The sequence below is a fragment of the Vombatus ursinus genome, unplaced genomic scaffold (genome assembly GCF_900497805.2).
Source record: "Vombatus ursinus unplaced genomic scaffold, bare-nosed wombat genome assembly UNPS02014805.1, whole genome shotgun sequence".
Classification (NCBI taxonomy): domain Eukaryota; kingdom Metazoa; phylum Chordata; class Mammalia; order Diprotodontia; family Vombatidae; genus Vombatus; species Vombatus ursinus.
Window position 1 is genome coordinate 2,735,987 of NW_020954583.1, and position 21,370 is coordinate 2,757,356.

The 21,370-nt window shown below is 35.1% G+C and overlaps 1 protein-coding gene across 1 annotated transcript in view; it reads right to left on the reverse strand.

Annotated features, from left to right (window-relative positions):
• Positions 1–1,834: 1,834 nt before the first annotated feature.
• HTR1F (5-hydroxytryptamine receptor 1F) overlaps positions 1,835–21,370 on the reverse strand; it is a 159,505-nt gene continuing 139,969 nt past the window's right edge. Inside the window, exons 3-5 of the mRNA XM_027874174.1 lie at positions 13,404–13,451; positions 11,983–12,042; positions 1,835–2,981 (exon numbers count right to left, since the gene is read on the reverse strand). Of these exons, the coding sequence (XP_027729975.1) occupies positions 1,835–2,944 (1,110 nt within the window). The 5' untranslated portion in view covers positions 2,945–2,981; positions 11,983–12,042; positions 13,404–13,451. The remainder of the gene's footprint in view (positions 2,982–11,982; positions 12,043–13,403; positions 13,452–21,370) is intronic.

The window sequence follows — 21,370 nt, forward strand, 5'->3', positions numbered from 1 at the left end:
CTAAAGTGCTTTCTTATAGTCTTCATTGAAGTTTGTGTATTTCAGTGGATTTACAAAAGAATTGAAATAATCAAGCCATGTAAAAAAAAAATTAGACAGTTCTTTTGAATGTGACACTTCTCACAAAGATTGACAACTACCTCCTTGACAAAAAAGGGAAGCCTGCAGATCACAAACACATCTAGGATTAACCCCAAAGTAGTGGCTGTCTTCCTCTCTCTCTTGTTGCAGAAATCTTTCACACTACATAATTGTTTCTTCTTCTTTCTTTACTAATTTGTGATTAGGTAAAAAGTACTGGGTCTGGAGTCAAAGGACCTAGGTTCAAATGTCACCTCTGATGTTATCTACAGGAGTTTAAGCAAGTCAATTGCTTCAGTTTCCTTATCTAAAAAATGAAAGGAATGGACTCAATGGCCTCTGGGGTCTAGCTTTAAATATATGATCCTATGAGTCAAAGGGAGCACAGCAAAGGCACTTGGAGAACATACTGTTTCCTGTTTAATACCCTCTTTGTTGCCAACTAGTACTCAGCAAATTGTCAAACAAAAATTTCAGCAAATTTCTAATAGGAATTTAAAAACTTTTTTCCCTTCTGCTGGTGCTTGTGGAGAAACAGCTTATGGGGAAAAATTTCCACTGTGGCACAGTGAGTTGAATATAGGGGAAGGAGATAGAATTTTGGGAATGATCATCTTTTGGGGGCAGCTAGGTGGTGCAGTGGATAAAGCACTGGTCCTAAAGTCAAGAGTTGATGAGTTCAAATTCAGACTCAGACCTTTACTAGCTGTGTGACCCTGGGCAAGTCACTTAACTGCAACTGCCTCAAAAAAAAAAGATGAATATCTTTTTGTTAATTTTTTTCAGCTGGAAAATCATATAGCCTGTTAAGACAAATATTGGCCTGCCAAATGTCTTTAGTCACAAAATTAAATATTTGTTAATGCTAAAGTGTAAAATATTCCTTCATGGTCAGTTAGTACTGGATCCTGCCAATACTGTCAGTAATGAAATACTTTTTCTACTTTAGAAAATGTGTTACATAATAAGGTAGTTGTGTTGAGTTATCTTGGGTTTCTAAGTCAAAAGTATTTACAGGTAAGCAAGAATCATGTATGAATTCTTCTTGACTTATTAGTAGAATAGTTCTTTCATTTAAAACCCCAAGTTATGAGTAATATATTCTTGATGGGATTTTAAATGAGGATAATAGAAAACTTTTTATGAATCTCAAACAAGAATTCAAATTCAAGACGATGCATCACCTTTTTCCTTTTATGGTTCTTTACTACATGAGAAAGACAAAGTTGAATGATAAATTCTAGGTCTCTTGATCAATAAAGTTATTCTTCTACCTTTATTTTGGTCAAATGAAGTGGAACTTCTTGGGGTCAGGTATTGGAGAGATAGTGAACTGAGAGAGCATGTCATGTTTTATGAATGAATTACATCTTCCCTTCAGAAATGAAGAGCAGCAATTTATAAATTCAGCTTTCTGACTTAAAGATTAAAGAGTTTGATAGCAACCAAAAAGTTTCCCTCCACTACTGTCATCAGCACAATAGAAGATACATCCCACTAGCATTTTAAAAAATGAATAGGAAAATTGAATACTGCTTTCTTTCTGCATAAAACCATTCTCAGATTCACAATACCCCATAATGATGGTCAAATAAAACTATCTTTAATCAGTAAACATTCTGATCAATAGAAAATTCAAAATGTGAATAAATCTTAAAATATTTCCTTTTCCCACAAAATTTCAACATATTTAAATGTACATATATGTATATAGATATAGATATACACAAAAAACTTTCAATGCTATATTATTCTAAAGGTAATGTCTGCATCTCACAAGTTTCTGAAATGCTTTCTTGAAGTCTTCATTGAAGATTGTATAGATCAATGGATTTATAAGAGAATTGAGATAGCCAAGCCAGGTCAAAAAATTAGATAGTTCTTCTGAAATTTGACATTTCTCACATATGTTGACAACTACCTCCTTGACAAAAAAGGGAAGCCAGCAGATCACAAATGCACCTAGGATTAACCCCAGTGTAGTGGCTGCTTTTCGCTCTCTTGTTCCAGAAATCTTTTGCCTCCTCCAAGATTTTTCTGGCCTTAATTTTGATTTGGGGCTTTTTACAGTGCTTTGTATTTTATCAAAGTCTGCTGAAGGGTCAGATAAAGACTTCTCTTGCACATATGATGTAGAGACCAAGTGAATGTTTCGCTCACTGCTTTCCAAGAGTACCTGACCATTCAGCTCTCCTTTGGCAATCCGACTAGCATTTCTCTTATGGTACAATGTCTTTGCTGCCCTGTATATTTTATAATAGAGGATGAGTATCAGTGCCAGTGGTATGTAGAAAGCTCCAAATGTAGAATAAATGGTGAAAACAATATGGTCATGTTTGATTATGCATTCATCTTCTTTGCTGGTTCCTTGATGTCTCCAGAATAGAGGTGGCATGGAGATGAAAACTGAAATAGTCCACACCACGGTGATCATAATCCCAGCCTGCTTAGGTGTCCTTTTCCTGGCATATTCGACAGCATCTGTGATTGCACGATACCTATCCAAAGCTATAGCTGAGAGGTGCAAGATGGAACATGTGCAGCAGGTAATGTCAACACTCAGCCAGATGTCACAGACTACTTGACCCATAAGCCAAGTTTCTTTCACAATATATACAATGCTGAAGGGCATCACAAGGACAGCCACTAGGAAATCGGTAACTGCAAGAGAGCAGATTAAATAGTTGGCAGGGTGATGTAGCTTCCGGGTAACAATTATAGCAGTGATTACAAGAGAGTTGATAGCAGTTGTCATCAGTGCCAATAATGACAGAGTAAGTGAGACCAGAATCTTAGATGGCATTCGATTGAATGTTTCTTCTGAAGTAATGTTTTGATCCGTCAAGTTAAATAAATCCATCATTTCCTTAAAAGGTATATTTACTTGAGTAAATGGATACCTGCAGTAAAAGGATAAAAAAAAAAAGCAGTTCAGTCAATGCTCAAATATCTTCTCTCCTTTTAAAAATAAATACAGGATGTCCCAGAAATCTTTATTAGCTTAAAACTTTTGGGACAGCCTGTATGTCATTGTTAATTTTTGTTTCATTTTCTTAAATTTTGAACATAACTATCAACAAAGACAAACATGCAAATATGCAAAGAACAATATGAAAATCAATCAATGAGTATTCATTAATTACTTACTATATACCAAGCACTGTGTTAGGCACTGGAGAATCAAATATAATGAATGAAATGCAAAAACTTACATTCTCATGTGGGAGACAGCAAAGATATAAAAACAAATACAAAAAGAATGAATATAAGGTAGTTAAATACAAGTTAGTTTGCAAGGGAGGGAACTAGCAGTCAAGGGGATTTGAAAAGATGCTATGTAAATTTGGTAATCCTTGAACTACATTTTTGGGAGATTTATTCTGTTGATGTGCTTTGTTTTTAGACTACAAATATTTACAGATTATTCCCACTTTGTGAAGCTTCTTGCCACAAAATAAAATGGTTAAGTAAAACTAATAATATAGTGACCTCATCTAAAAGTACATGCAACATTTCACCTCAGTAATACCCTCTGCCTCCATTTCTCTCTCCTACCTCTACCTCAGTGAAAAAAAAAGTTCCTTTTAACAAGTATGCATATCCAAATAAAACAAATTCCCTCAATGACTGTAGGCAAATATGTGTGTGTGTGTGTGCACACATATGTCAGAGATGTAAGTACAGAACACACATATGTCTGTATATATGTAAATATAGACACAGAAGCCATAGATTTAGGGTGGTAAATTACACACACACATAAATATGTGTACACATACGTATATATATATATATATATACACACACATACTTTTATATATGTATGTATACATATAAATACATAATCAGTAGCCTTGTCTGCTGGAGCATAGAGTATGTGGAGGGGATAAAGGTTCTAGTCATTGATAGAGTATATATATATATATATATATATATACACATACATATACATATATTTGCATATAGCTATTGAAGACATTTGTTTTGCTTGGATATTCATATTTGTTACAAGGCGGTTTCCTTTTTTCTTTTTTTATTCACTGAAGTAGAAGTAGGAGGGAGAGAAATAGAGGCAGAGGTGATGTGAAATGTTGCATGCACTTTCAGATGAGGTCATCATATTAGTTTTACTTAACAGTTTATATATATATGTATATATGTGTATATATACATAAATACAACACACACATATATGTGTATGTGTGTACATATGTATGTATTCTGCACTCTAAATCTATGACCTTTCTGAATCTTGAAGGAAGAGAGGGATCCCATGAGGTGGAGATAAGGAAAATCTGCATTCCAGGTAATAGGAAATCATTATAGTTTATTGAGTTGGGGAGTGACAAGGTTAGATCTACACTTAAGAATTGTTGGTTTAGCAGTAATATGTAGGATGAACTGAAGTAGGGAGAGACTTGAGGATGAAGACCAGTTAGGAGGTTTTTACAATAAACTAGGTCTCATCTAGATTGAGGTGATGGTTGTGTGAGAAGGCATCAAATGTAGGTATTGTGCAGGTAGAAAAAACAAGATCTGGCAATCATGATTGGCTACATAGGGTGAGAGAGAGAGTGAGGCATTAAGGTTAAAAGACAAGGTTTTGAACCTAATAGACTGTAAGTATGGCGGTACTTTTAACAGAAACAGGGAAGTTTGGTAGACAGGTGAGTTTAAGGGCAAAGAATGACTTCTGTTTTGGTCATGTTGAGTTTGAAATGTCTCCAGGATATCTAGTTTGAAATATCCAACAAACAACTGGTAAAAGAAAACTCTTTATGAAGCCATAAGCTCCTAGTTGTTATTATTGTTGTTCCTGAGTGTTACTAGGCATGTAAAGCAATATGTAGCATTCAGAGCATACGTTATTACTTTTTCTTAGACATGTAATTTTAGTGTTTCAAGGAAAGTAGCAGTAAGCATTGACTTTTAGGATACTTTCAAGTTTCTAATAGTAAGAAATAACACTTTATCAACTCAAAATAATCTTTATAACTTAAAAGGATAAATATTTTATAATAAGTTAGTATAGTAGGTAGTGATCTGGTCTTGGAGCCAGGAGGATCTGGGTTCAAGTCTTATTTTTGACAAATACTGGCTGTGTGACCATGTACAAGTCACTTATATGCTTTGTGCTCTAGGCCAGTGCTTCTTAAACTGTGGGTCATGACCCCGTATGGAGTCACAAAAATTTTGGCAACAGTAAAAGGTTTCTGACTGCACAACGACCAAAAATTAATTAAAAATCAAATGTGTATTGAATCTGAGGGGTTTCAGACAGCATTTGCCATTGTTGCATCAGGCAACTTCATTGTAGCTTTGGTTCTGAACACAAAGCGTGTGCACTTTGCACTTCCCATGTCCTCAAGCCATGCAATGCCAAGGAATGCTGCCAAAATGAGAAAAGGGGTCAGGAGTGGAAAAAGTTTAAGAAACCCTGCTCTAGAAAATGAGATTGTAGAGAACATGCTTTTCTGCATTGATAGAGGGAGTTTCTACAACGATGTAATCACAGATCCAGTCCGTATGCCCAAACCATATTCCTATTGTAACAGCATTGTTATATAAAATCTTTGTTCTTTTAGCTCATTATCTCCTTAATTAATTTCATTTCCTCTATTCACAGATAAAGAGAAGCTGAGTATGGCATTAATATACATTTGAGTGCAATTTAAAATTGTTTAAGAGATGTTGAATTTAGTATGCCTTAGAAGAGGCAATGGGATATAGTGGATGGAGTTGTTATGTGAGTTTAAACTACATTGAGTCTATTTTATGTTTACAATATACTTCAATATTTGAAATTTCTGTGATTTTACCTGTGTGGCTACTTCCTCAATCACATGAAAATTGAAACCCTTCAAACTTGGGCAAACTATAGCTAAAAGAATTTGGGAATTATAGCTCTAGCATTGGAAAGCTTCATGGGCCATCTATTCCAATCCCCTCAATTTATGAGAAGTACAAACTGAGGCCTAGAGAGGTGAAGGGATTTGTCCACCAGTAATAATAAGTGGATAGCTGGGATAAGACCTCAGATGCCATGCCTTGAAGTTCAGCTGTCTCTTCACTGTTTCAGGCTGTTAGGTAATGAGTTGCTCTGAATTTAGCTAAGCTGGCCTTGAGAAGACAGACACACAGTAAAATGTTGGAGCTGGAACTTCTAAGAAACTTAAGGCCATCTCTGTATCACTGTGTGCCACTGGAGTAGGAATTTAGTGGAGCTGTTAGCCCATGGTATAGCTGACATAGTCAAAATATAGTGCATACAAAGAAATTACAATCAGATCCCATTTCAGGATATCTCTAGTATCCCAAGACTTAATGAAACAATTCTTCTTCTTAGTAGCGTTAGTTTTTTAACCAATCTATATATCTGATTCATTATTAATTTTAATGATTTTAAAATTAATTTTGTAGTAACAATATTTATAATATAATAATTTGTAATAAGAATAATAATAGCATTCATTTAGCACTTTAAAGTTTGTAAAGCACTTTTAATATGTTATTTTATCCTCACAACAACTATGTAAGGTAGGTGCTATTATCCCCATTTTACATATAAAAAACTGAGGCTGTAAGAGGTTGTATAGGGCCACATAACAAGTAAGTGTAAGAGACAGGATTTGAATGCAGGTCTTCAGGACTCCATGTCTAGCATGTTATCCCCTAAGTCATTTTGCTGATAAGGTATGTATCATAAATTTTTGAGGGGATATGTATAGCACACATGTTAAATTGCTTTTAAAAATTCAAACAAATTTAATTTGCTGGATTTAAATTTATTTTGTCAGAGAGGGCAACACTGACAGTCAGAGCTCATAAAGGCCCTCATTGCATACAAGGTTTTATTTTACAAGTCATGTTGATATTGAGCAGCTGCCCTCACCTCCATGAGTGTGACTCTCCACACATGCTTAATTGCCTTATAATTTCTGCTTCATTGGATATTACTGTATAATTACAAGTCAGCTAAAAGCAATTGGGATGTAATGAAATATGATTAATATATTTTGAAAGGTATGGTTTTCTTTTTGTTTAAGCCTTGGCCTTCAGAGTCTACATAATTAAAATGAGACTAATTTAGACAGCAGGTTTGTTAGGGCCATCTTGAGGGGACAGTTGGAATGAATTTTCTTGTCTTGCACCAAGAATCCATTTTATGTCGTCTCAGTATCGAGATGCCTCCTTAGTAAACCCACGTTACTTGTTGATATCATTCATCAGGAATGGATGGATCCATATATTTGGCTTTAGTCATGATAACATGTTTCCTTATCTTCTAAACCCCCTTGACTGTGTACATGCTTAATAAATGCTTGTTGACTAATAAATGCTTGTTACCTGACTGACAACACAGAATAGGGCAGAGACCTGATAGTGAGCGAGTTTTGGTCCCTCTGGAAAATCTGTACATTGGGATAGGACCTGATGAACTTACTGACCATACCTGCCTTGGCCGCAGAGATTAGTTAGTAGCCTCTTGGTCTCTTTAGTAGAAATGTGCCCACTAACCTGTACATAAGACTATTTGCAGTTCACATATTGACTTAGCTACATACTACCATTGTTTTATTGCATTTTTATCTATTTTGTTAAACATTTCCCAGTTGCATTTTAATCTGATTTGGGCCACACTTGGGAGAATTGTGGTCAGTGTGTTGTATATTTAGTACCACTGGTCTAAGAGATACCAGAAACTGGGACAACAGTGAAATGCTGAAAGTTCCAGGACTCCAAGTTCCCAGACTCTGAATACCAAGAGACTCAGGGGCGGTGGCACCTGGCAGTTTCACATTTTGTCATTGGGGCATAGACCTTGAGAGTTGGAAGGGATTTCAGTGGCCATCTAGTTCAACTTATAAACAAAAGAGAATTCCCACTATAACATATCTGACAAATGGTCATCCAGCCTCTACTTGAAGACCTCCAAGTAGAAGGAGCTCATCACTTTTAGAGAGAAGCCATTCTTCTTTGGACTGGTCTTTTTTTTTTTCCTGACATCAAGCCTAAATCTGCAACAACTTCTACCCACTGTTCCTGGTTCTACCCTTTGGTTCAGGGGTGGTGAACCTGCAGCCTCAAGGTCACATGTGACCTTCTAGGTCCTTGAGTGTGGCCTTTTGCTTGAGTCCAAATTTTCTAAAACAAATCCTTTCACATCATAACTGAGATGGGGAGAGTTGTGATGTGGAAGGGATAACTGTATATAGTTTGTACATATCTGCTTGCTTGTTGTCTGTACCATTAGGTTGTGAGCTCGTTGAGGGCAGGTATTGTCTTTTGCCTTTTTTTGTAACTCCAGAGTTTAGCACAGTGCCTGATGCATAGTAGGTACTCAATAAATGTTTATTGACTGACTGGCATTCTAACCATACCTACCAATTTTATGAGGTTGATTTTTTACAACAAAGTGTAAGACTTTTTATTTGTCCCCAGTGAATTTCTTCTTAGCAGAGTCAGCCTAATCCTCTAGCCAATAAAGATCTTTCTGGATCTGAACATTATCACCAAGAATGTTAGTTATCTGTAAAATTGATGAGTGTATAATTTATGCCAATGTCAATGGTATATGTAAATAAAATAAATAACTAAAGCAATAATAAGTAAATAAAATAAGTAAAGTAAAATAATTAAGTAAATAAATAAGTAAATCATTAGTGTTAAAAATGTTAAGCAGCTTATAGCTAAGCAGAGACCCTGAGATATCTTGCCACATTGACCCATTAACTATTTTTGGAGTCTGGTCAGTTTTAAATCTATCTAATTGATTATCATCTCTTCCACATCTTTATGACTTTTTCACAAAAATAGTGTGAGATAATTTAGCAAAAACTTTGCTAAAATCTAGGTAAACATATCAACAGCACTTTCCCTCATTTACTAGGTTAGTAACCTTGTTAAAAAAAAAAAGAAACAAAATTATCCTGGAATGGTCTGTGTGTGACTAAGTCTAAGGCTTTTTGTGATCACACATAGTTCCCTTTCTAGACATTTGCCAACCACTTACAAGCTATTAATTTTAAAATCATCCCTGGAATTTAAATCAAAATTGTTGGCCTGTAATTGGAAGACTGTTCTCTTACTTTTTTGAAAATCAGGCTTCTTGCCTTTCTCTAATCTTGTGGTACTTCTGTCATTTTCTCTGTTCTTCCAAATAACATTGAAGGAATTGAAGGGATTAGAATGGCAAGCGGTAATGGGAATTGAGTGAACCACACTGATTCCATCTTGTGACTCAAATCTGGAGCTAGCTCAGTTCCTTTTCTATTCAGCTATGGGTCTAGTCAAACTTTAGTCTTGTGAGAAAACTTTATTCAATTGTGGGAATTTGGAGAAAATCTTATTCAAACCATTGTTTGAATCTAGTCTTGTGTGGCTGAGAAACTGGACCACTTCTACTTGCTGTTTAGAGACCCGTAACCAAGGACCTAAATTATGTTGATCAGAAACCCAGTTAGACCAAAAGATTGATGCAAAGAGTTTCCTCACAATTATACATCTCAAGCAACTCATATGCTTATCTGAAAATTAGCCTGTATTGATCAATCAGTTATTGTTTCCGTACTCCCTTGATTATTTACAAACACTCTCCTAACTTGGAAAATCCCTAATCTTTCCTCCAATTAGAAATCAGATTATCTAATGTTGTTGTGTTTCCTTTTAATTAATTGTTTCTTATTTGATTGATTGTTTTTAATGTATAAAAGTCTGTCTTACCTTGTATTTAGGGTCCAGGCCTAAGCTGAGGAAGGAGCCTGGTCCCATTTTGTTAGGCAACTGGCATACATTGCTTAATGAATTGATATGCTCAGAAGATTGCACCTTTGTTTTCCTCAGTCATTTCATCTTTTACCAGCCATAACCCTGACAGGGGCTCAGCAATTGCACCTGCCATTTCTTTTAGTATTAGAGAAGGTAGCTCACCTGGTGACTTCAATTCATTGAGGGTAGTTCTAAATCTATGATTCTATCAACTAAATGGTCTTTCAGTATCTCCTTATCATGGGTATTAATCAGCTCCTCATCAACCATTTTTGCTCTGCTATTTCTAATGCAAAGGTTATTTTCTCCTTGGCAGAGAAAATAGAAGAAAAATGAGATCCTAGCAACTTTACCTTCTCTCTGTTGCCAGTTACCATTTCATCCACCCCAAGCAAAGATCCTTTCCTTTTCTCAATATAGGTAAGAAAGAAAGCCAAAACCCAAACCCTTCTTGTCCTCAACATCTCTTGCCAACCTCAGCTCATCCTGAATTTTAGCTCTTCCTGATGCTTCAAAAAAAAAAGAATCCTATATTTATGCTTTTTTTTTTTCTTGGCCTTGCTGCCATCTTTGATATGTTTCTTTTTAGATCCTAAGTTGATTAGTGAGTTTCTGTGTGATGTTCTGATGTAGGACATTAGTCTCTTCAGACAAATCCCATTTTTTCTTCTTCATTTTAATTGTTTCCTTTCCTGACTTCAGAATTTCATTTCTGAGCAGCCCCCACTCTCCTAAGCCAACTTATCCTCTAGCATTTTAGTTCATAATATCCCACCAATCTTGCTTTTAGACCTTTTAAAATCTATTTTTCCAAAATCTAGGATTCATGTCCAACCTCTTTTGGATTTTCTGTCCTCTATCACAAACTCTAGGGGAGACTAGTCACTTCCTCCCTCCCCTAGGGATTTCATCATTTCTACCCCAGCAACCAGTTCCTTCCTGTTAGTGAGAATCAAATTCAAAATAGCCATTTCCCTTTGTTGATTCCTCCACATTTGAAAGGATGAAATTATCACTAAGATAAGTCAAGAAGTCATTAGGTACTCTGTTTTTGAGAGAGAGAGAGAGAGAGAGAGAGAGAGAGAGAGAGAGAGAGAGAGAGAGAGAGAGAGTGCTACAGTAGATGTCTGGAAATTGAAGTCCCCCATTAATACCATATCATTTCTCTGTGCCATACTTATACACGTTTCCCAAACTCTTCACCTAGTTCTTTTTGTCCAGGTGATCTGTAATATACTTACACGATTAAAATCACTATTTTTTGCTCCCTGCACTTTTACTTGAAGACTCTTCATCATCTCACATGTATTTTAGACTACTGGAATTGGTCCTGGAAGTATGGTAATGGATTTCAATTGGAAGCATAATAATGGATTTTAAACTTTTTATGCCAGTGTTAGGAACAAATACCTGAGACATGGGAAGAGGAATAGTTGCAGAAGAAAGTAGCCTCAGCTTTTAAGTAACAGCTAAGGTGAATATATGAAAAAAATAGCTAGACTAGCTAAGATATATAAATGGGGGAAAAACCCAACAGCAACCCTATCTGGAACCAATTGAATATCTCATTAGAACTGTTAAGGAGTATTTCAAAATGTTCATATTAATTTTTTTTAGAAGTTGCAATCTTAAACACTGCCATTACTAATGAAGTAACTCTTTGTTTTTTAATCAATATTTTCTTTCCTCCTCCTCCTTTTGCTCCTCTTCCTCCCCACCTTTTCCTCTACTTGCTCCTTTTTTCCTATTCTTTCTTCCTCTCCTCCTTCACCTCCTTTTCTGGACTATGCAAGATATTGGGGATATCCATGCTGGGGATACTGGGCCTTGGGTCACACTTGTCAGATGCGGTGTAGCAGAGGTTTTTTCCCCCTTATTGTTTGGCAGAGATGCTTACTGAAATCTGTTTCTATTACAATTCTGTGCTTTTTATATTTTAATTCTATAAATAAATACAAGAGACAGCATAACATGGTCTAAGGTTGTTGGCTTTACCTTCAGAAGATGTAGATTCAAATCCTCTGACAGCTTTGGCACTTATTAACTGTGTGTCTGTGGGGAAAATCACATAACCGCTCTGTGTCTCAATTTTCTCATCTGTAAAATGGAGATAATGACACTTGCTCTACTTACCTTTAAGGTTGTAATTTGTATTACAAAGGTTTCTTATGTCCACTCCTCTTCCTGGAAGTGCTGAAAAGGAAAGAGATCTATGAAATACTGGTAAAGAAAAAGGAAATTGTATCTAGGCATAAAGACCCTAAATAAAACTCAAATTGTGCTTACCCACCCCTCTTCACCCTTGTAGAGACTTCTGGTCTGACATTCCTAATCATTTTGCCTATGCTATTGGGGAGATGGGAGGTCACCACTGGATGCTTAGATTCACAGTTTTCTACTTGTTGCAGCTGACACTATGGCTTGCAGATCAAGTTGGATGCAAAACAGGTGACCTGGGACAGACCATGGAGAGTGTATAGGGACTGAGTGAAAAGTGGCACAGATAATTCAAAATAACATAGTATACAAAAACCATTTCTGTTTAGAATATATGTATGTACACACACACACAGACATATATATGTATATATTATTTTGATGAGGAGAAGCATTTTTCTTCTTAATTATGTTTTCTTTCAGATAAAGCTTTCCTCTGTTGGGAAATTTGCTAAAAGTTACCCACAAAGTAGATAATTCACATATAACTGCATATGGTTGAACCCCAAAGATCAGTACATGTTCATTTTTCCAGGTAACTGAAGAATATTTCTAGATGAAACATAAAGGCTAAAAGTTCTGGCTTTTAAGCATTTATGTGAATTGGTGCCATATTTTAGGAAAGACATGGATAAGCTGGAGATGATTCAGAGAAGAATGACCAGGATTGGTGAAAGGTCTTGAGATCATTTCATAGATAGGACCAAAGATTTTTTACCTTAGAGAAGGGAAGACTTTGGGGTTTGGGGGTGGAACATAATACCTGTTTTCAAATATTTAAAGGCTAGCATTTGGGAAAAGGTTTAGGCTTGTTCTTCTTGGTCTCTAAGAACAGAACTAGGATCAATGGATATAAGTTGCAGAGAGGCAGATGTATGTTTGATGCAAGGAGAAATTTCCTAATAACTAGAGCTATTCCCAAAGAGAAATGGGTCACCTCAGGAAAAATAGCTTCTTCCTCAATGAAGTCTTCAATAAAGCAAAGCAAAGAATTTCATGATAAAACTTCTATTTGTGAAATGTTTTCCTTTCTAAAATATTAAATGTGAACGTATATATGTATACATACATATATATGTATGTGAATAAATAAAATGCTTACATGCAACACTTTCCAGCTTGAAAATTGGTTTAATTTGATCTATTTTGTTATAAAATGTTCCTGACTTCTCCCAGCCCTTTTCTTGTGGTTATTTCATGTTCCAGATCAGCACTGATGGGGGTCTGTCATTTTGCTTCAAGCTCTCAAATGTTGTATGGCTAAAAGGGGGAAACAGTTTTAAAACAGAGCGGGGTTCCTAAGAGTTGGTCAAAATTCTTTTTGCTCAGTTATTTACCTCAAACTGTTGCTGCTGTGGCCCCCCTGTTCTTTGTTGCTGTCAGTTCTAGAAGAGAGGAAGGAGAGCCCTGGATTTACTCTTTGCAAAGTGCTTCCAATATTTCTCTGGTGTTCTGCACCCCACCTTCTCTCCTTACTCCAACCCTCTCATCTCATCTATTTTTATTTTACTTTATTTTTTGCTTTTTTGGTGAGGCAATAGGGGTTAAGTGACTTGCCCAGGATCACAGAGCTAGTAAGTGTCATATGTCTGAGACTGGATTTGAACTCACATCCTCCTGACTACAAGGCCAGAGCTCTATCCAACTGTGCCACCTAGCTGCCCTATTCTATTTTTATTTTATTTTTCCTCTCATCTCATCTACCTCCTTCTTATGCATCCCTGGCATGGTGTCTTCATGTCTCTAGCTGGAAACTCATGTTTCCATATCTTTTATATACTTTTTAATATATAGTCTAAACTTTTTATATACCTTTCTCTGTGCAGCTCTGTCTTCTCTCCTGTTGATATCTTCATAACTCTCTCTGAGTAGACCAATATCTATCTTTCCTTCTCTCCAGTCCATGGAATATGGGAAGGATTCTGTTATTAATTTACTTGTAAGAAACTGCTTTTCCTCTCTAGCTCTCTCAGCTTTCTCACCTATAAAATGACAGGGTGAGACTAAATATTTTAAGAGCTGTTTCAGCTCCAAAATTCTATAATTTTAAGTGAGTGAACAAAATGATCTGTTCAGTGCTTCTCCAAATCTATGGTTGCTTGCCCTGAAAGCATTTGTACCCTTTAATCAATATCTGAGAAGCTATTCTTTTGAAACTAAATGAAATAGGATAGAAACGTCATTTCCATTATTTCTTTCCCCTCCCATTGCTTTACATTATGAAAATTTATCTTGTCTGCTTAATAAAATAAACATGCATTTTCTTGATTACTACATTCCTTTAGAATGGACAAAATGTCCAACTACTGTTGATTCCATTTATATGAAACATTTAAAATGTTGGTAGTTTCCATTATGGAAAGTCACACTTAAAAGTAACTCTACACTTTTATTTGTCTATTAAACTGTTGGGGGTCTAATAGCCTCTTTCAAAAGATTATCTTGAAATTATATTTTGAATTGAATATTCAATACAAGAACCTCCCTAGAAGCTTTTATGGTTTTGTTATAATAAATATTAATTCTATAGGAAGTGACCTATCTTAAAATTAGAATAAGAAATATTTTATAATTTTACTGATCCTACTAAACTCTACATGGAGCTTCTTTCAGTGCTGTTTTTGATTCTATAAGATACGTGCAAATGCCTTTGCTGTTTGTATATATACATGTGTATAAAGCAATAAGGTGTTGAAAAAATGTCTATTACAGTTATTTCCTAAGCAAATTGGCTTGTTTTAATAATCTCATTTAAATGACACATAAATATTTGTAATACTCCTTAGGCTTTGATGTATATAAATGCTTTTTAAAAGCCCTATTGGAATATTCTGGTTTCTAGACTAAATGTGACCTGTCTTAATGACATTTGATCATCCTCCCACAACTCTAGAGTTTAAGGGAAATGAATATGTGTGCTTTGGGGGTCTGGGGGCAGAGCTGCAGTAGAAGTAGGAAATATATAACTTTTGCCCTAATATATACTCTGTCCTTCTCTTTCTCGATGACCCCACCCTCCTGCCCTCCTTAAACTAGTGCCTTATTTTGATTGCGGGACCTATCTCACGGTTCAAGCTGTTACTGCTTGAATTTCAGAATTGAAATTCTACCCCAATTGCTGTAGAAATGAGGCTAAGTGATGGATTAAACTACTATTATTATTACTGTTTATTACATACTAAAACTGCACGTGTAACCTTCATTTGAAGAGATTTTTTTTCTTACTAGAAAAAAATTTTATATTGATTATGGCATATTGTAATCCTTTTTGCTTTCATGCTAATGGTTAAAAAGTTTTCTTTGAAGAACAGTCACTTGTATGGAAAGAAAGAAAATAAGAATTTATTTAGTACATACTATGTGCTAAGTGCTTTACAAATATTATTTCATGTATTCTCACAAAAACCCTGAGAGATAAGTACTATTATTACCCCATTTTATAGTTAAGGTAACTGAGGCACAGGTTAACTGACTTGCCCAGGGTCACACAGCTAATAATATCTGAGGCAGGATTTGAACTCAGGTCTTCCTCATTCCAGATCCAGCATGCTATCCATGGTGACACCTTTTGTAGTGTATACATTTTCTTGTCAAAAATTTCACAGATTTTTTTCTCCCTTGAAACTTCTACAAACATTCTTCCCAACTCCTCATAAGGTAGGAGTAACTTTTCTCAATGTCATTCTTAAGATAGTTATTAGTATCTAAGCTGAGGAGACTGCCCATATGGAGATAATTACTACTTCCCAATGTTACTTTCTCTATTTCATCTTTAGATTAATTATGAAAACCAGTGTTTCATAGGTTTTGCTTTAGACATCTTGCTCCTGTATTTAAGGCCACTGAAGGTCTTGCATATGTGTCAAGGCTGAGTTGTCTAAAAAACCAATCATGAGTTCAGAAAAGACTGTCTAGGAACCAGGCACATGTGCTCTGGTCAATTAGCACTCAGAAAAGTCTGTCTGCAAGTTAAAGCATTCTGCCTGGACAATTAGTATTCTTAAATCTTCAAGCCTGATAAGCATGGGCATTTCTGCTAAAGACTGGTGTCAGAAATTGAGTTTTGTGAGTTTTTTTCTTATATAGGTAAGAGCTATCCAGTATTGCAGGATCAAATTCCATTGCTGCCAAAGACACAGTGACTCTCAGTCAGATACTAGTGCTTGTATCAATATGGAGAAGAAACAGAAACACTATAGGCCAGAAGGAGTGTGTCCCTCAAATCTGCAGGTATGGGGAGCTTGGAAGCATCTGTATTCCTTTGTACTCATTCATCTGAGATAAGGCTGGCTATAACTCATCTCCTCTAATGCCTCACTTCCTTCAATGTAGCCCACTGGAATATCTGTGAGTTGTACAAAGGGGTTTGCTTTTACTTTTTGGTAGTGTAGGGATAATATTTACTGAATAATAGTTCATTTAGAGAAATTTTGTTGCTAAAGTTGGGGAATAGGTGGGAGAGCCTCATCACCTCTCCTTGGGATACCCAGGATCTTAAAACTTCTTTTTACATGGATGAGATTGTTGATGATCAACAAAGCAATACAGACAGCTCAGTCTATTCTGCAGGGTGGGGCCCATCACAACTGAGGAAGGAAAAAAGTGGGTCCAAGAGTCTAAGTGGAATGGGAATTCTGGGTTCCCTCTTTCAAAAGTGGGGGTGGGAGGACCAGTGTCCAACTAGGATTGAGGAGGTTGAAGGGAGTAGTAGTATGAAGGTTGGAGAAGAATAACCAATGAATGCATTTACTCTACCCTGATGAGGTCTGGGTTGCCTGGGACTCATCTTATCAGAGGGGTTATAATTAGTGACTATAGAATATATGTAATATAAGTCAATTATTAGGTAAATAAAAGTTCCTTTCAAACAGAGATTATTTTGTGTCATTTTTTTCTTTGTATCTTCAGTGCCTAGCATAGGGTCTTGTTTATTAAATTGAATTGCCTGTTCACAGAGTTGGTTCTTAGTGTGTTCTGGGTAGTTGAAGTTGTTGGATAAATGACCTCTGGACAAGTAAGGTGTTATTTATATGTGTGCATTTTTTAACCATATGTGTGTATATGCATATCCACACATACATATTTATATAATACATGTGTATATGCAGAAATACATACCTACACATACAAACAGATGAATTATTACATATAAAGGTCTTTTTAATACATGTATCTTCATTAGATGTGGATTGTACTGTGTTTTAAGCCACATGAAATGGATGGTCTTATCACTTTATGATGGTATCATCATCCAGTTGATTGCCTTTCATTTACAATTTACTGTAATATAAATGCCACATATGTAATAACATAAATCACCAGGTTCTGTGGGAAACTTACACTCACAAGAGAAGAACACTTCATTGGGAAGATTGCCGACTTTGCTGTAGTTCCTGTCCTCCATAAGCAATCCACTGACTCATTAAGCAGCTTCAGCTAGGTCTTAAGGGGGCCTGGAGAGAACTAGGCAATTTTAACTTTCAATGAGCAGTGTATAAATATATTATCCATGGGTGGCTGGTAGCACATTTTCCTGCTGAAACACTGTTCATTTCCAATGTATTACTTCTAATGACTCTTAGAGATTGCTGGCAACTGACACCTTTCTATTCTGCTACTCGGCAAAAAAAATTAAAGTCAACTATAATCTTTGAGAAAATTTCTTCATGGTCAATAGGCAGTAAGCAGCCAGTTTAGAGATGCCTGTCACATAGAGAGGAAGCAGAAGAGAGTACAATCCCACTCTCTGTACCTGCTGCTGTTCTTTGTCTCTGTTTAGTCAGTAACGAGATAGACAGCCAGAATTTGAAAGAACTCATTATTTGTTAAATGCAAAATTTTAAAATGACAAATTAGCCTAATGATATGAGTAGAAACATAAATTTTAGACATACATATTGATCATGTGAATTGCATTTTCTATATGATCACTTGGTTTGGATCCTTGCATATTATAATGTCTATTCTTCTCTTTTGACTTTTCTGTAACTTGATGATCAATTATTTGAAGGTTTAACTATTAATGTTTTATTATGTGATTAGTATTATGTTACTCCACTTTGATCATTTTAAATTGTACTTTCATTTCCTCATACCAAGATCTTTGTGATGTCAATAAAATTAATAAGAAAACTTTTGCTGGATATAGCTATCATATCATAGATAGTTTGTATTCCAAATATTTGAAAAAAAAACCTAAATATTGGTATGAATATTAATGATAATAGTAGTATTGTGACTGGTTTTGCCATCACAGTAGCTAGCATTTATATGGCACTTTTAGGTCTACAAAACCCTTTAAAATATTAGTAAATATAAGCCAACAAGTACTACCCACTAATTTTACAGATGAGGAAACCAAGGCATGGTTTAGTTAAATAACTTGTCCAGGTTCACACAGATAGTAAGTGTCTGAGGCACAATTAGAACTCAGATCTTCCTAACTCAAAGTCTGGCATTCTAGTTATTATGCCACTTAGCTACCAACTTGATTACTTAGCTACTCACTTTATTGGGTTAGATATGGAATCCGTAAAATAACAATTCCATTGTAGTTCCATCTTTATTCCCAACTCATCAACAAAGACAGGAATAATATTTTTAATTGCCAAAAAAAGAAATTATTTATGTAGAGTAATATTAGTAAAGAAATTCAAATCAAAACTTCCAGTTTTACAGTGACATCAAACTCAAATATTAAAGGTGCCCTGAGGGATGCATATTGACTTAAAAAACCACAAATGAAAGTTAACTATATTGTAATGTGTTTTTAATTATTTTGTTAAATATTTCCCAATTTCATTTTAATCTGTTTTGGACTTCGCTTTGGAACTTGGGAGTTTTGTGGGCTGCAAGTTGCCTTGGGGCCTTGAGTTAGACTCCTTTGTAAAATCTCAGAAGTATTCCCTGATCTCTGCTATTAATAATGACTTTCTACCTGTGATCTCACATAACATTTTGTTTTGCAACTCTTGGATGCACTTGCCATATAGTATTGTGCATTATAGTTTTCTGTGCCTAGACTGTCACTTCAGAAGATGTCTTATATAGATATTGACCATATTAGAAATTAAAATGTATTATTATTATGCTAATAGTTTTGGATTTGCAGATCCCTTGAAAGAGTGGGGGACTTTGGAACACACTTTGACAACTGATGGTTTAGATGTAAATCTCCATTTAAATCCAATCTGGTCTGATCATTTACCAGTCAGATGTAAAGAAAATAGAATCAAACTTATGTCTTGTCTTTTTAGTCACCTTTTTCTGAATGTTTTTGAATATTTTACTTTGCTTTTACTCAGCATCAGGATAAAGACAATTATAATAAATAAACAGAACTTTAAACATGATAGCTAGAAAGTCTTGGATTTGATAATCAGCCCCTGAATAAATGACAGTTGATTATTTTTGAAGCATGTGTGACTTTAATGGATTGAATGCGAAACTTCTTCCTTTTGGCCTTGAAATTTCATTCTGAGAATGTTTATAGAGATAACTTTCATCACCAATATTATTTAGCAGAGTTCTAGAAACATTAGCTATAGCAATAAAACTAGAAAGAAAAATTCAAAGGAATAAGCACTGGCAAAAAAGAAACAAAATTATTACCTCCCTCCTTTTTTTTTTTGGTGCAAGATATGGTGATTTACTTAGAAAACCCTAAAGAATTAACACTTTTTTTTTTTGGTTTTGTCTCTTATTTTTTTTTCAATTACAGGAAATTTTTTTAACATATATTTTTTCTTTTGAATTTTGAGTTCCAAACTCTTTCTCTCTCTCCCTTCTCCCATCCTTGAGAAGGTAAGCAATTTGATATAAATTGTACATGTGAAATCCTGCAAAACATATTTCCATATTAGCCATGTGGCAAAAGGAAAAAAACCCAAAACTATCCTTCAGTATGCATTTAGACTCCATCAGTTCTTTCTCTGAAGGTGGATAGCATTTTTCATCATAAATCTTTTGGAACTGTCTTAGATCATTTTATTGCTGAGAATAACTAAGTCACTTTATACAATATTATTGTTACTGTGTACAATGTTCTCTTGGTTCTGCTCACTTCACTTTTATCAGTTCTTGTAAATTTTTTCAGGTTTTTCTGAAAGCATCCTGCTCATCATTTCTTATAGCACAATAGTATTCCATTACAATTATATACCATAACTTGTTCAGACATTCCCCAATTGGTAGGCATCAACTCAATTTCCAATTCTATGTCACCACAAAAAGAACTACTATAAATATTTTTGTACATATAGGTACTTTTCCTTTTTACTTTGATCTATCTGGGATATACACCTAGTAGTAATATTGCTTGGTCAGAGTATGCATGTTTTATAGCCCTTTAGGTATAATTCCAAATTGCTCCCCAGAATGGTTGGATCAGTTCATAACTCTACCAATAGTGCATTAGTGTCTTAATTTTCCCACATCTCCTCCAACATTTGTCATTTTCTTTTTCTGTCATATTAGCCAATCTGATAGGTGTGAGATGGTACCTCACAGTTGTTTTAATTTGCATTTCTGTAATCAATATTGATTTAGAGCATTTTTTGTGACTATAAATAACTTTGATTTCTTCTAAAAGTTCCTTGTTCATATTCTTTGACCATTTATCAATTGGAGAATGGCCCTTAGTTTTATAAAGTTGGCCCAGTTCTCTATAGAAATGAGACCTTTATCAGAGAAACTTGTTGTAAATTTCCCCCCAAGTTTTTTGCTTTTTTTCCCTAATCTTGGCTGCATTGGTTTTGCTTCTACAAAAAATGTTTTAATTTAATGTAATCAAAATTATTCATTTTACACCCTGCAATGCTCTCTCTCTCATGTTTGGTCATAAACTCTTCCCTTATCTATGGATCTGATAGGCACATTTTCCCACGCTCTTCTAATTTGCTTATGATATCAATCTTTATGTCTAAATCATGTACTCATTTTGACCTTATCTTGGTATATGATGTGAATGTTGGCCAAACTGTTTTCCAGTTTTCACAGCAATTTTTGTCAAATAGTGATTTCTTGTCCCCAAATCTTGGATTTTTGGATTTGTCAAACACCAGATTATGTCATACTGTAAGATCTTTGTGATATATCACTGCAATCTCCTTGATATTATTTTATTTAAAATTTTTGCATCAATATTCATTAGGGAAATTGCTCTATAGTTTTTTCTCTGTTTTGACTCTTCCTGGTTTAGGTATCAGCACCATATTTATGTCATAAAAGGTTTTTGGTAAAACTCCATCTTCACTCATTTTCCCAGATAGTTTACATAGTATTTGGAATGAATTATATTTAAATG